The sequence below is a fragment of the Narcine bancroftii genome, chromosome 4 (assembly GCF_036971445.1).
Source record: "Narcine bancroftii isolate sNarBan1 chromosome 4, sNarBan1.hap1, whole genome shotgun sequence".
Classification (NCBI taxonomy): Eukaryota; Metazoa; Chordata; class Chondrichthyes; order Torpediniformes; family Narcinidae; genus Narcine; species Narcine bancroftii.
This window is the reverse complement of record NC_091472.1, coordinates 41,232,788-41,249,721: the sequence shown is the minus strand read 5'-3', so window position 1 is coordinate 41,249,721 and position 16,934 is coordinate 41,232,788. Positions and strand designations below refer to the sequence as shown.

The window sequence follows — 16,934 nt, the reverse complement described above, 5'->3', positions numbered from 1 at the left end:
GTGTGTGTTCAGGGAGTGACGGGTGATTCAGTATCTTGGCTACCTTTCCTAGGCAGCAGATGTAGATGAAGTCCATGGAGGAGAAAGAAGTTTATGCTATGTGCTGAGCTACATTGTCTACATTGTGTAACTTCTGATCTTGAGCAGAGCAGCTCCCAGACCATGCTGTGATGCATCAGCAAGTGTGCTTTCAATGGTGGTCCGTTAGAAGTTGTTGAGGAACAAATGGGACATGCCAAAGTTCCTTAGTCTTTGAAGACAATATTGGTGCTCTTCCTTGACCATCACATCTGTGTTTTTTCAGGTCAGATCATTAGAGGTGTTTATTCTAAAGAATTTGAACCTCTCATCTTCAGTGTCATTGACTCTGCCCCCTCCTTTGAAGTTAAAGATCGACTCCTTTGTCTTTTTGATGTTTAGAGAGGTTATCTTGGCACCATGCCACTAGATTTTCAATCTCTCTCATCATTATTTGATACCTGGCGCATTAGATAGAGTTGGTACAGTATTTAGCTGAACAGTTGTGAGTGTAGAGTGTAGCACTCTCATGAAGTTAAATCAGTAGCACTAACTACATAATCTTGAGGTATGCCAGTGTTGAGTGTGATTGTGAAGAAGTTGACACCCATCATCACTGAGGTCTGTTAGACAGGACGTCAAGGATCCAGTCGCCGAGGGGGGTGCTGAGGCCTAAATCCTGCAGTGTGGGAATGTTTGCTTGGGAATTTAACATTAAAGGTGTAATGACAGTGATTTACCATAACTTGTATACAAGAATACAATTACTCTTTTATTTCAGTACACTGTTGGGTGCTATCAGTAGCCCCAATAATGACACAGACAAAGACTAAGGGGAACGATAGGCTTTATTGTACTAGAGACTGCTGGCCTGGGTCCAAGGCTGGGCATGAGCGGAACGGAGAGGGCACTTGATCTTTATGGCCTGTGTCACATGGGCAGGACTAAGGGAGGAGCCAAGGTAGAAGGACACCCGAAGGGCAGGCCAGCCAGTACATATAATCATTACATACACCATGAAGTCAATTTCTTTTATTATTCAGTAGACACAACGATGTGTTCTTCAACTCCCCAAACACCATCCAGCTAAGCTCCTCTGACCGTCTCATTGGCTCACTGCCTCACGGGTGATCTTGACACCCATCCTGCGTCTGAGATTTATCACCCATAAACTGACGCTTAACACACGCGTGCTATTATCCCCGCTCGTCACATCACTTGCTTCATCAGTTCCCAACAAAGGTAAGTACATGATCACAACAAAGGTAAAGCTGTAGTGAATGACCAGTGGTCTAAAATGGATGTACTTGGCATCCAGGTGTTTGAGGGCTGTGTGGAGACCTAGGGAGTGGGCCCGTGCCATGGATCTATCTGTTTGACTGATGGGAGAATTGAAGGTGAAGGTTGGCTGGCAGGCTAAAATTAATGTGAAAAATGACCAGCCTTACAAAGCACTTCATGATGGTGGATGTTATTGTCACTTTTAAGTAGACATTTGGGGCTTTTGAAGGCCCATCTTACCCAGTGTCTCTTTATAAGTCAAGCCTACAAGTCCTGGCAACTTTCTCATGAATCTATCCTGTGCACCTTTTCCAGGTTAAAATTACCTTTCTTGTAGCTGGGTAGCTAAAACTTTACACCATACTCTAAATGCTGCTCCTCAACATCCTGTACAGTTGTAGTGTGATGTCCCACTGCTGCACTCCATAACCTGAACGAAAAAAGCAAACGTGCACAAAACCTTCACGACTCTGTCTAAATGTGTCATCCACTTCCATGGAACTAAGCATCTGTACCCACAAGTCTCTTCATCCTGTGATGTTTCTCAAGGACCTGCCATTTCACCTGTCCTTGTTTAATCCAATGAAATACCTTGCACGTGTCAGAGTTGACTTTTATCTGCCATACCTTGGTCCACTTTCCCAGTACATTTAGATTCTCTTGTAATCTTAGGTAACTTAAGAGTCTAAAACTGGAGGACATGCATTGAATGTAAGAAGGGAAAGCTTTAAAAAGGAGCCAAAGGGACAACCTTTGCATACACTGTGTCACGCGTCTATGGAACATGCTGCAAGACCAAGAGGGAGAGATTGATACAATGACATTTGGTAAGAGGGCCAAGCATGAGGACTGGCTTAGATGAGCAAATTGATAGCCATGGATATTTGGGTTTGAAGGGACTATTTCTGTGTGGTACATTTCTGTGTCTGAGACCAGTGGTTCTAATCCAATAATTTGATCATTGTGAACTCGTCTCAAAGAACACTAGAACTGATCAGAGCCCAACATGTATTTATAAAGGGAAAATCACTTTTGGATAATGTCCCAGAGTTCTTTTGAGAATGTGACTAGGCAAGGGGGTGGGTGGGGGGTGGGGGGGTGAGGGGAGGTAAGTGGTATTTGTTTTAAATAAGATTCTGCACAGGAGGTTAGTATACAAAGTTGGAGCATGCAGAAATGTGGGTAATGTACAGACATGGATTGGAATAAATGGATTGTTTTGAAATTGTCAGCATATGGCATGCATGGATTATTGCTTAGATACCATCCAAATGCAATCTATTTCAATGATTGTGTTGAGGGGATCAGCTGCCTCATTTCCAAGCTAAAATGGAGGAATAGTGAGTAAACTGTTTTCAAGAGTATGTAGAATGAGTGAGAACATGGCAGCTGAAACATAATGTGGAAAAATATGTTTATCCACTTTGGTATGCATAACAGAAAAATTGAATATTTGTAAAATGATGAGAGATTGGGCAGTGTTGATATTCAAAGGGACTTGAGAGTACCATAGTTCCACACAAATCACTGAAGCCCAACATTCAAGTGCAACAAAGGAAGGCAAATAACCTTGTTATAAGAGGACTTGATTTCAAGAGTTTGCAACTCTTATTTCAATTGTACTTGATCTTGAGTCTGCATTCAAAATAGTGTGCAGTTGAGATCCCATTCTGTATGTTCTTTTACAGATCCAAATGTATTGTGTGTAAGATCATCCAGTTACCAGTAAAGCATTTTGCACCACTGCCCAGCAGTGCAATTTCAGTTTATCATTTTATTAGAATTGTCTCCACATTTCTGATCACCACTAAACATTTCGAACTTGTTTTGTACAATATGTCCATTTAGTTTAGTGGTTCTCAACCTTTTTCTTTCCACTCACATACCAATTTAAGTATTCCCTATGCCATCGGTGCTCTGTGATTAGTAAGGGATTGCTTAAAGTGTTATGTGGGTGGAAAGAAAAAGGTTGAGAATCACTGATCTAGTTTGTCAATCACATTGTGTTCATTTTCTTCTTCTTCATTGGTTGTGTATTCATGAATTTTGCTTTGCTGCTTTTAGCTTGGTTCTTCTTGATCAAAACTTTTTTTTTTCATTTCCCATCCTATAAAAATAAAATGTTAGTTGCTTTCTGAAATAATTTGTAATATTGCTGCATATTTTAGATTCCTTGTCCAGCTCAGCTCATTGTAAAACTGTCAAAGAAACAAGTGGTGCATTGCATGGGTGTTCTTATTTACTTGGGGACAAACTTGGGATCACCTCATAACTGACATAATAATTATGACCAAGATTAATATTCTGCTATTTGCTTACTGGAAAATATTAAAATGAGATGTTCTTGTGGCATTTATATTTGTGTCTATAACTTTAAAGTTTAAAAAGGAATCTGTAGTCTCTTATAATGGTTTGAGATTTGTCTGCTGGATACTTTTGTACCTTACAAAGGCTAGACAAAACCACAGTTAGAAGCAGCAATTCTAATGCTTCCAACCTTGCGACAGTTGTGGAATTGCTTCCAAGCAATTAAGCCCGCCATTTACCAGAACATAATGATTTAATTTCAGGATATCTGTCTGGTTTTCATTTTCAAAGTAGGTGCCTGCAGTATGCTTAAAATATTTCTGCAAATGAATGGCTGCTGAGTTCAGTTTGAAAGCTCTCACTGAGATAACATACAATATAACTCGAAAATTGTAGGATTAGCCAGGCCTCCTTCATTTGTTTCCTAACAATCATTAACTGCTTCTGTTTACTTTTTCTGGAAAGAAAATTATTATTTAATCTGTCTTAAACAATTGATTTATACACATAGGTCCGTGTTATGGAGGAAAAGCTAAATGCAGCCAACATCCAGACAAGTGAATCTGAGCATAAGTTGTACAAGAATTGCCAGGAATTGGAGGCCCTTATAGTGGAAAAAGATGACATCATTCAACGTTTAGAACTGCAGCTGGATGAACAGGTTTGAGCTCCTCTTCAGTAATTCCTTCCTTGGCGACTTAGAAATAGATCCTGGTTAAATATGAAATCTGAAGTTTTTGTAATTACTTCTTGATAACATTTAATTTGAGCAGCCTTTTTGTATGCCAAACACAGCCTGCTGGAGGAAATCGGCAGGTCAAGCAACATCTGTAAGAGAGAAAAGATGGTCGATATTTCGAGCTGAAACCTATCAAGATGATCAAAACGCCAACCATTGTTTTTCTCCCACTGATCGTGCTTGACCTACTGAATTCCTTCAGCAGATGGTGTTTAGATTCTTTTTCAACATCTGCAATCTCCTTTGAGCTTTTTTTTTTACATGGATTTTTTTTCTATGCTGTCTTCCTCACCCACCCTCAAACCTTGCCAATTTCAATCTATTGGACCTTCAGCATTGATTTTAAATATTTTTTTTAAAAATGGGGCTGGACTACAAAAGAATAACTGAAATCTAAATGCCAAGTAGAATCTCTGTCTACAGCAGCTTCAAAAGTACAGATTTTCTGAATTGTCAAATTGCCAGTATACATCGAATACATACATGCATAGAATAATACAGCCCCTTGGCCCTCGATGTTGTACTAACCTATATATTCCTTCTTTAAAAAAGTACTTAAAAACTCACTACCCCGAAACCCTCTTTTTCTTTCATCCATATACCTAAGAGTCTCAATAGCAACAACAAATCACCTGTAACCATGTATAAACAACAACAAGGTAAGTCTTTTTTAAGCATTAAAATAATGTTTAATTCTCACCAAAAAAAAATGCTGGCCACTGCCGATCACTGACAACTCCCCACTGAAAGTCTCGATCCTGCCTCGGAGCCTGAGGTCTGCTGCTGCCTCCATCGCTGGGAGCCCGATGTCCCCAGTCTGTTCGGTTCTGAAAAAATTTTTGGATAAATGAGGATTTTGAATATCCTCGTTTATCCAAAAAAAATTGCAAAATTTGGAGAATCTGATTTCGGATAATCAGTTGTATTGTACCTAAAATCTGCAAGTCTAAGTCCTCCAAATTTATAATCCCATTTTAACTTTTCCAGTGAAATTCTTGGTACTTTCTTATTCCATTGGAATTGTCTTCTACAATTGTGTATTAATTTAAAGAAATTTTTAGTTAGTACAATAGGCAATGATTGAAAAAGATACTGTAGTCTTGGCATTACCTTAATTTTTATACAATTTACTCTTCTCACTAATGTAATTGGCCGATCTTTCAATTTCTGTAGATCTCTTTCTATATATAAATAATTTACAGAATTTATATAAGCTTAATATCTTTCATTATTCCTAAGTATTTAATTCCATCTTTCTTTCATTTAAATCTACGGCCTTTTGGTATCTTATGTAATCAAAGTTCTTCAATGGCATTGACTCACTTTTATCCATATTTATTTTATATCCTGATATTCTTCCATATTTTTCTAATATTGTCTGTAATCTTATCAAGGATTCAGTTGGGTCGGATATATATAATAGCACATCATCAGAAAATGAACTAATTTTATGTTCTTCTTGTCCAACTTTGAAGCCCTTTATCACCGGGTCCCTTCTTATAATCTCTGCCAGAGGTTCAATAGCTAGTATGACTAATGCTGGTGATAAGGGACATCCCTGTCTGCTCGATTTACTCAAAGGAAAACTGAATGAGTTTTTTAAGCTTTGCTGGGACCAAGGAAAACTGCCTCAGGACCTTCGTGATGCCATCATCATCACCCTGTACAAAAACAAAGGCGAGAAATCAGACTGCTCAAACTACAGGGGAATCACGCTGCTCTCCATTGCAGGCAAAATCTTTGCTAGGATTCTACTTAATAGAATAATACCTAGTGTCACCGAGAATGTTCTCCCAGAATCACAGTGCGGCTTTCGCGCAAACAAAGGAACTACTGACATGGTCTTTGCCCTCAGACAGCTCCAAGAAAAGTGCAGAGAACAAAACAAAGGACTCTACATCACCTTTGTTGACCTCACCAAAGCCTTCTACACCGTGAGCAGGAAAGGGCTTTGGCAAATACTAGAGCGCCTCGGATGCCCCCCCAAAGTTCCTCAACATGGATATCCAACTGCATGAAAACCAACAAGGTCAGGTCAGATACAGCAATGAGCTCTCTGAACCCTTCTCCATAAACAATGGCGTGAAGCAAGGCTGCGTTCTCGCACCAGCCCTCTCTTCAATCTTCTTCAGCATGATGCTGAACCAAGCCATGAAAGACCTCAACAATGAAGACGCTGTTTACATCTGGTACCGCACAGATGACAGTCTCTTCAATCTGAGGCGCCTGCAAGCTCACACCAAGACACAAGAGCAACTTGTCTGTGAACTACTCTTTGCAGACGATGCTGCTTTAGTTGCCCATTCAGAGCCAGCTCTTCAGCGCTTGGCGTCCTGTTTTACGGAAACTGCCAAAATGTTTGGCCTGGAAGTCAGCCTGAAGAAAACTGAGGTCCTCCATCAGCCAGCTCCCCACCATGACTACCAGCCCCCCCACATCTCCATCAGGCACACAAAACTCAAAACGGTCAACCAGTTTACCTACCTCGGCTGCACCATTTCATCGGATGCTAGGATCGACAACGAGATAGACAACATACTCACCAAGGCAAATAGCACCTTTGGAAGACTACACAAAAGAGTCTGGAAAAACAACCAACTGAAAAACCGCACAAAGATAAGCGTATACAGAGCCGTTGTCATACCCACACTCCTGTTCGGCTCCGAATCATGGGTCCTCTATTGGCATCACCTACGGCTCCTAGAACGCTTCCACCAGCGTTGTCTCCACTCCATCCTCAACATTCATTGAAGCGACTTCATCCCTAACATCGAAGTACTCGAGATGGCAGAGGCCGACAGCATCGAATCCACGCTGTTGAAAATCCAACTGCGCTGGGTAGGTCACGTCTCCAGAATGGAGGACCATCGCCTCCCCAAGATCGTGTTATATGGCGAGCTCTCCACTGGCCATCGTGTCAGAGGTGCACCAAAGAAGAGGTACAAGGACTGCCTAAAGAAATCTCTTGGTGCCTGCCACATTGACCACCGCCAGTGGGCTGATATCACCTCAAACCGTGCATCTTGGTGCCTCACAGTTCGGCGGGCAGCAACCTCCTTTGAAGAAGACCGCAGAGCCCACCTCACTGACAAAAGACAAAGGAGGAAAAACCCAACACCCAACCCCAACCCACCAATTTTCCCCTGCAACCGTGTCTGCCTGTCCCGCATCAGACTTGTCAGCCACAAACGAGCCTGCAGCTGACGTGGACATTTACCCCTCCATAAATCTTCGTCCGCGAAGCCAAGCTAAAGAAGAAGATCATTTTAACTTATGATAGAGAGTTTTTATCCAATTTATAAATTTTCTCCCTATATCATATTTTCCCAATGTTTTAAATAAGAAAGACCATTCTAATTGATTGAATGTCTCTTCTGCATCCAGAGAATGCAGAGTTTGGATTCAGCCTTGATATTGTTATTGAATAATCTACTGAGACTATTTGAAGAGTGACTTCCTTCAACAAATCCCACCCGATCTGAATCCATTCATTTTGGTAAATACCCAGTCTGTTGGCTAGTGCCTTTGTTAGAATTTTATAATCTGAAGTGATATTGATCTGTATGATGAGGTGTTTAATGGGTCTGTACCTTTCTTCGGTAGCACTGTAATTAGAGGAGTTGAGAAATTTTCTGGGAGGGTTTGGGTCTCCACTGTCTGGTCCAACACATCCATCAAAAGGGCCATCAACAAATCTTTAAATTGTTCATAGAACTCAGGGGGGAACTTGCCTTCCCCCAGGGACTTATTGACTTGCAAAAGTACCCAGAGCTTTCTCTATTTCTTCCCTTATAAATGGAGCATCTAAATAATTTCTTTCTCTCTCTTCTAGTTTAGGAAATTCAACATTTCATTTTCAGCTCCTACTAATTCTGATCTATATAATTTCATATATAGTATTTATGTAAATGCACTATTTATTTTTTTTATTACATGTAATAGTATTAACTTCTGCTTCTGTTGCATTTATCATTCTGAATGACTCCTCTACTTTAACCTGTACGATGCAGGAGAAACTTGGCAGGTCACATAGCGCACTTTATATAGCAAAGATAAAGTACATAACCAATATTTCAGGCCTGAGACCATCATCATAACATAACGTTGGTTATGTATCTTTATCTTTGCTTCATAAAGAAAGCTGTGTGACCTTCTGAATTACACCAGCATTGTGTTTTTTTTTAATATAGGCATAGAGCGTGGTATTTGCCAGGATCAGGCTGCTTAAAATAGTGGAGGAAGCATATACATTTAAGAACGCTTCTAGATAAACACATGAATATGCAGGCAAAAGAATTGGGTGGTCAAACTTGTTTAATGTAAGTGCCACATATGATAAACTTGTTGGAGAGCCATAAGACATGAAAAACCATGACACATGGTTTTACTCTCACTTATTTTGTTAAAAAAAATTATATAAATGCTAAGGAATACATAATATTTATTCATGCATGTAGTTTTTAAACTGCTAATTTTTATTAGTTTCAATAATATAAAAGTACACTGATACATACCAAATATTTTCAAAATCCTGACTGATTTTCTGTGGAAATCTCTGCCCAAGGAAGCCGGAGAGGGTGCCTTATTAACTATACATGTGCTCCCCTACTTATGATGGTACGACTTAGGATTTTTCTGTTACAACGGTTCAAATTGGTACTTTCAATTTTGAACACAGATCTGTTCCTGCATTTGCAATTATGCAGTATGCCACTCTCTCACACCCCCACCATCCAGCAATTCATTTTAGTTCAATGCTTCAAACATTCTTCATGCCCAGTGTGCTTTCAGATGTATATGTTAATGTTTTTTCCAGTGTGGAGTAAAGGTATTCTAAATTTAAATAGCTGCAGTATTCTTTTTCAACTTAAAATTTTCCCCTCTTACAACAGGTTTATTGGAAGACAATCCCTTTGTAAGTTGAGGAGGATCAGTATTTAAGATACAGAAAAATAGATTTTTGCATCATTAGGGTAATTGAAGGTGATAGGGAAAGGCAGAGCTGGTCCACTGCCAAATCAGCTGTGATCTCACTGAATGTGGGAGTAGCCTCAACAGGCAGGATAGACGACTCCTACTCCTGTTTCTGATGCATTCTCTTCGGGAACACTGCTATCACTGGAGTGAAGGTTGGAGTGCCTAACCTCTGTGCTGCCTATTGCTGACTTTCCATCTAGTTGCTCATGGCCACTGACAGGACCTTCACTGCTGCTTTCAGCTCTGTCCTGGCTTGGCACCTGGATGAGGTCCTCATTGGGGACCACCTCCAGCTTCTCCTCCCTGTCTCCATCATCTTGCTTTCCACCTGCCAGAGTACCTGCTTTCGATAGACACCCTGCCTCAGGGGCAGGCCGTGCACCATTAGAGCACTCCTTTCCCAGCTTCCTGACCTCTGCGGCCATTCCCTTCGTGGATCCTCAGCTTTGCTCGACCCTCCTACTGCACACCCCATGTTGGCGGGGCTCTGCTGCGGTGTGGGCCAGCCTGACTGAGGAGAACTAAATTCCAACATGTGCTACTCTCTCCACTGCTCTGCTGGACTGTTCCTCCAGTGACAACTCCCACTTCCCTCTGCTCATCACTCAGCCCTGGCTGTGATTGTCTCAGGCCTCCTGGTCTACCTGCAGGGATTCCAAGGGTTCTTGGGCAGCTGTGGGAACATTGGTATCTCACCGGCCAACAATGATCCATGAGCTGCAAATTATATCTCAAAGAACCAAATGTGGTTCGTGATCCCTGGCAGTAGAGGGCTAGGCATCATGTGCAAACAGCTATGTTTTAGTTTGATTTAGATATTGTATTCAGTGCAGACATTGTGGGTTAAAGGGTCTCATCCTATGCTGTACTTTCATACATTCTATCACTGGCTTCTCTATGGCGGTGCGGACAGCACCGGGTGACGGCATCAGAGGGGGTGACACCAAAATGACTGTCTATGTATATATTAAAAAAAATAATAATTTTGTGCAGTATTTTTTATTATAAAAGTTAGTTATAACAGCAAAAACATTTTTCGTAATCTCATCTTGCATGTGTCAACGTACCTACAAGGCTAAAATTCTTTATTAATTTATTTTTGAACCTTATAATGCACTCTAGTCAGGATCCCCACACCACCACCTCCCCCCCCCCCCCCCCGATATAAAAGGAACACACCCTGTTTCTTCTACGCTTGGTACACTTGGTCCGTCCATCATGGAGCTGGGGGGGTGACACCATGAGATAATGCACCAGGTGACAACAACCCTAGTGACGCCACAATGAGCTATCATAAGCTCCTGGTTATCGTTTCAAGCTTTCCATTACAAAGGCAGAGCCTTCATTTATTCGAAGAAAATACTATTGGGATCAGTTTTTTTTTTTCATGGCATCTTTTAACATGGCCATGGATCTTCTCATCCATTTTTTTTCTACTAATAGCTTTTCAAAGAATTTTAATTGTGTTTTGATGACCATGTACAGGAGATCAGACGAGCTTGTGAAACATATCACAGCTAGAAAGCAGAAACAAACTCTGAAACGTGATTGACTCTAGCTGAAATGTAATAAATACATAGTTGCTATGTATAGTTATAAGACCATAAGACATAGGAGAAGAAATAGGCTATTCAGCCCATTGAGTTTGCCCCACCATTCAATCATGAGTTGATCCATTCTCCGATTCAGTTCCACTGCCCAGCCTTCTCCCCATAACATTTGATGCCCTGGCAGAAGTTTGTGTAGAAATAGGGAGCATGACCTAATAGCGTTGGACAAGCTGCCATGTTATAAATGAAAAGGGCATCAACTGATGATTCCGTTGTCTTTCAAAAATATTCAACTTACTGATTTTTACCTTTGTTTACCTCCCTTTGAGGGGTTTTGTTGTCCTGCAATAATTTTGAGTGTGTGTGTGTGTTTCAGAAGCATCTAAGAACGCAAGAGGCCAAAGTTATTGAAGAGAAAGCAGCTAAAATCAAAGACTGGGTGACAATGAAACTACAAGAGGTAGCCTGGTTATACACATATTTATATGAACATATCAGCACCTCATGTTGAATTACCTACAGTATGGAAATATGGATCTGTATTTGATTCATAACCCTTACAGAAGTTTTGGGTGACCTGGTACATTTGTCAAGGTTTTTAATTATTCCCTTTCTGAAAATACATTTAAAGAAAGATTTGCATTTATGAGATGACTTCCACAACCTCTGGATATTCTGGAGTGTTATTGCAGAAACTATTTGTGAACTTGGATCACTTTTGTAATGAAGGAGACAACAGAAAAATTGCAGGCAGTATATTCCAAAAATATATTGTTGGTAAGAACTTTCAATGAACTAAAAGCTAGCATCTTATTTGGATGCTTTATTGTGGGGATGACGCAGGATTTAATACCACATTAATATTCTGTTTGTTTGTAGCTTGAAACTGAAAATCAAAGTGTTAAATTTACCAACCAGCAACAAATGGAACATATCCAGATCCTTGAGACGAAACTACAAGGTCAGAATAAAGTTTTTCCAATGTATTAGTGATTCACTGAATAAATGCACTTCCACCAATATGTTATTGGTGTAGGGTAAATACAGTGCATCAGTAATGGCTATATAGATTATTTCCCTTTGGACTCTGCAGGCTAGAAATTCATTGTGCCAATTTATGCTTAAATAATAGTTCACATTTGTTCCTGTTTTTATTGCAATCTTGCCTATGAATTTTATTTTTGGACAATGAATATAAAATTGATATAAAGTGAATGTATATGCAGAAGCCCTCCATAATACTTGGGGTAAATACACTTTTTTTCTTTTATTTCCACCTGTGCTCCACGGTTTTAAATTTAATCAAGTAATTCACATGTCATTAAAGTGCACATTCCAGTTTTTATTCAAGGTTATTTGTATACATTTTAGTTTGACCATGTACAAATTGCAGCACTTTTTTATGCAGAGTCCCTTCATTTCAAGGGACCATAATGTTTGGATGTTTGTGGGTATGTTTAATTGCTTCATTGGTGCAGGTATAAGAGAGCCAGGCTTGTTTCTAAGTTTTCAATTTATTTTTAAATTTATTTTAGACATACAGCACAGTAATAGACCATTTTGTCCCACAAGCCCATGTCACCTTGTTACAACTGATTGACCTACACCCCAGGATTTTTGAACGGTGGGAGGAACCTGAAGCTCCCGGGGAAAACCCATGCAGACACGAGAGAATGTAGAAACTCCTTACAAACAGGGCAGGCTTCGAACCCCGGGCCCGATTGCTGGTGCTATAAAGATGTTGTGCTAACTGCTGCACTACCCGTGCTGCCCCATCATCTTTGGAGTCTGTAGTTGTCATTTTTCAACACGAGGACCAGAGTTGTGGCAATTATAGTGAAAGAAGCCATTATGAGGCAGAAAAACAAGAATAAAACAGTAAGAGAAAGCGCCCAAACCTTAGGATGACCAAACTCCACAGCTGAAATATCATTAGGAAGAACGAGCGTACTGGTGAGCTCCGTAATCACAAAGGGACTGGTATTAAAGGAAGACCCTCCACTGCTGATGACACAATTCTCATCACAATGAAGAAAAATCCCCAAACGTCTGTCCAATGGATCATAATGCTCTTCAGGAGGCAGGTGCGGATATATCACTAGGCTCTTTCAGGTGGCCAGAATACCCAATGTAAAGCCACATATTCTACCCCTATACTGCTGATAAGGTACCCACCTGAATGCACCTCCAAGGTGCGGACACCAACCCTCCTCAGGGCGGGATAATCGGCGGATTGCTGGGTTCTGCCAAGGCACCTGAATGTGCAGTCGCTGTAAGCAGCCACCTGGGGACAGGCTGAAGACTCTATCAGCCGGCGACCCAAGTGCCAGCTACCTGACAGTCCCCCACCTCACTGCCCTGACATCTCCTGCCGGCCGCCCCTGCCCCGACGAATCCTCCCCTCCCCAGTGGGGCAGGGTCTGTCGGGCAGCAAAGAAGGGTGCTTCAGGCAGCGGGGTGGGGGGTGACTGTCGGGCGGTGGGGGCGACCGGCAGGGGGCGGCGGGGGCGACCGGCAGGGGATGTCAGGGCTGGGGCGGCTGGTGCGGGCTGTCACAGTCCGGCCGGCTGCTCCTGCACTGGGGCCACTCTGCTGCTCAAAATGCAGCAAAATAATGGTGGTCTTCCCTACCCATAAACCCCCAAGCAGCTGGAACTGTGGGAAACATAGCAGTTCCAGCTGCATGGGTAATTATGGGTAGGGAAGACGGTCATTGCTATGCCACATATTTATGACGGATGGTGCTGCAGCACCAGTCGCCTCGCCTCCATCAGATGGGGAGGTACTACGAGGCACCTCCGGATATCAATAGGCTCTTTCAGATGCACCAGGCAATGCTGTTATAACCTTTTAGGGCTGCCACCTGAAAGGTGAGTCTTCAGGTTGGTATCCGCTCCTGCAGCCGCCCTCAAGGCGGAGGTTGCACCTAAAAGTGGCTCATGACTACTGTCCACAGAAGACTTCATGAACAGAGGCCATGCTGCAAATGCAAACCACTAGTCAGCCACAGAAAGGATGGTCAGATTGCTAAGAAGTATTTAAAAGAGCCTGCAGAAGTCTAGAAAAAAGGTCTTGTGGACAGATGAGATTAAGATGAATCTATATTGGAGAGATGGCAAGAGCAAAGTGTAGAGATGTAAAGTAACTGAGTGAAATGCGATAGGATGAAGGTGCTGTGATTGTAGTAAACACACTGAAATACTGGGAGAACTCAGCCAGTCTTTTTAGCCCTTCTTCAAGGAAAAATGAGAAAAAGGCAGAAGCAGGATATATCAGAAAGTCATATTAATGCTATCTGACTGGAAGATGCCCAGTCAGAAGATAAGGTGTTGTTCCTCCAAATTACAGGTGGTCTCAGTCTGGCAGTAGGTAAGATCATGGACTGACATATTGGCTGTGTAAAGTTTTTTTAACTACCAGTAAGTGGTAATTCTGCCTCATCCATAGAAAGAAAATCTTTTCATTGTATGTAAAAAGTCCAATACTGGAGAAACTCAGCTGGTCAAATAGTGTCCTTTATATAGCAAAGATAAAAATGCATTGTGGCAGATTATGGACATATGCCATCATGTTGAAATAGGATGAATAACGAGATCACACCGGTTTCAGCCAGAGAAGAGCAAAAGCATTTCCTGATGTGCTGACAGGCTTGATGTAGACAAACATCAGGTAACCTGGCATCATGACATGTGGAGTACATACTACCTCCTGACATTCATGTTGAGTTGGCCAGGGCTTCTCCGTAGACCTACAGGTGCTACCTCGTGGCTGAGTGGCTAGTTGCCAGGAGATAGGAGCCTGTTTTGTCTAGTTATCATGAGTTTGGAGCTGTTAGTGCTGGTTCTGCCCACTCCCCCCCTCCCCAGCGTACCGCTACAACATAACGAATATTTTGGGCTAGACCTTAAAGTAAGATTTGAGCCCTACATAACTTCTGAATGGAGGAGAATGGGGTTCCAAAACGTGTGCCATGCAGCAGGACTGACTGCTGCATTATTTAAACGCAGAGGTTCATGGAGGTAAAGAGTCCTGCTTTAACCAGCAGATTTGCTCCATGTAAATTGCATACTTCCCAAATCTGATGCAGATTTAGATTGTAGTTTGTTTATTTCTGAGTGTGGAATGTATGTGATATTGTTATTAATGAAAATACTGCTTCAAAACACCTTGAACATAAATTATTTGTTTTAAATATGCATTATTTTTTTATAAAGCTGAAGTACCTGTACATAAAATCACTGAGATAAAAGGCAAACAGAATTCTAAACAGAAGTTGTGTATATTTCCCAATCAAGCTGCATATCAAGTGGAAGTTTTAAATACAGTGAAATCCCCATTATCTGGAATTCAAGCAACCAGCAAACAAAAATTGAGGAAATAATTTTATTTTAATAATTAAGATAAATAGGAATATATAAAACTTTAAATGAAAGTTTAAAAATGTAAAAGTAAATGATCTCTGAAACAACACACAACCCCTTGGTGAAGCTGGAATAAACGTTCAGCCAGTAGAGCCCCCCCCCCCCACTTCGGTCATGCCCTGTCTGCAGCAGCTGTTTGAATAAAGTTTAAATAAGGTTGTGTTTGAATAAAAAGGCTGCACTCAGGATGAAGAGTTGGCCAATGCCACTGGGGCTACTCTTCCAAACTGTCTCCCTATTTCCTGCCTAGTAAGAGTCTTTGTCTTTATTGGTATATTATTTAGACTTTATATGTAAACTTGGGGGGAGGGGGGGGAAAAGGAGGGTTAATTATGACGGTGGTACGGTTAGTGTAGCAATTTGCACAACGCTGTTACAGCACCAGTAGCCAGGGTTTGAATTTGGATTTAAATTTTGTAAGTTAGGGGAATTAACTGATTAAAGTGAACTTTACATAATTAAGGAATACAATACTGATCTGTTTGCACATTTTGCACTTCATTTTGCCTTTTCAACTGTTTCTCCTCAATGCAAGTGTATTAATTAAGCATTGTAGGAGTGTGTCTCAAGCAAATGGAAAATTCACATACCCGGCATCTGTAATCCGCAGAGATGCCAGATACTAGGGATGTGTCTAATAATGCATGTTTTGGTTAGGTGATCTTATCCAGCCTGATTCTTTATGCTGTTCAGCATGGTTTCTGATACTGCCCATTTCTCATGTACAGCAACCTCATTTGAATATTTGTGAGCCATAATTTTTCTTCTGTTGCCTCCACTGTGGCAGCTCCCTGTCTGATCAAAATGTCTCATTGTGACGGTCTCTGAAATTTAAGAAGTGCTGATGTATTTCATGGTAAACTTTTCTATTATAACAAAATGTCTACACTGATCAGGAAACTTGTGACAAATGTTGTGTCATTCTTTCAGCCCTTACAGGGAGTCGAGGACAGAAGTCACCATCTGGATTAAATGAAAGCTCAGGAGAAGCCCAGCGGCTAAGCAGCCTGACCTTTGGCTACTTTAAAGGAAATCCCCAAAGTCTTCAACAGAATACTCTAGCAGTTGGGGTCTTGGACAAACAATTTACAGGTGGATGGAATCCTTCCTAAAATCTGGCACAAAATAGATGTGGACTGAACAAGCTTGCACGTTCATGAGCATGGCAATTTAAGAAAAATATTTAACTAACAAAAATTAATGCAAATGCATTTGGTTCCTCTCTTTAAATGCTTTTATTCAGGAGATTTTGATTCTTAGGGTTGTGTACTCATTCTTTATGGGGAAATCCAAAGAAATTTGCCGAGAAATTCATTGGTGCCAACAGACACCTAACAGTCCATTTTTACATGGCACATCTGTAACCATTTTGGTCAGTGGCTGTAACAGACTTGCATAAGGGGTTCTTTCCTTGGTACTCTGATCTCAAGCATAGTGTGAAAAGAAAGATTGGATGTGGAAGCTAGGGAAGAAAGGCTTAGTGTATGGACTATCAGCAGTTAGTGATAGTGGAGCCCATGTACCTGTTTGGCTGCAGCATTGAAGAATTTCAGTGCATCTGCACATTTTGCTTGTATGTTTGACAATAAACTCACATTGATATGATTTCCTGTTTGGCTTGAAAACAAAACTCTTCAATCA

At 41.1% G+C, this 16,934-nt stretch overlaps 1 protein-coding gene across 2 annotated transcripts in view; it reads left to right on the top strand.

Annotated features, from left to right (window-relative positions):
- Positions 1–16,934, top strand: part of plekhh2 (pleckstrin homology domain containing, family H (with MyTH4 domain) member 2) — a 130,955-nt gene that overhangs the window by 50,125 nt on the left and 63,896 nt on the right. The window contains exons 1-5 of one of the 2 annotated variants that reach the window (XM_069931118.1): positions 2,006–2,126; positions 4,118–4,267; positions 11,249–11,332; positions 11,752–11,833; positions 16,224–16,385. In XM_069931118.1, coding sequence (XP_069787219.1) covers positions 4,127–4,267; positions 11,249–11,332; positions 11,752–11,833; positions 16,224–16,385 — 469 coding nt within the window. In that variant the 5' untranslated portion in view covers positions 2,006–2,126; positions 4,118–4,126. Of the gene's footprint in view, positions 1–2,005; positions 2,127–4,117; positions 4,268–11,248; positions 11,333–11,751; positions 11,834–16,223; positions 16,386–16,934 lie in introns of those variants that run through there. The other variant, XM_069931117.1, reaches the window with a different exon arrangement.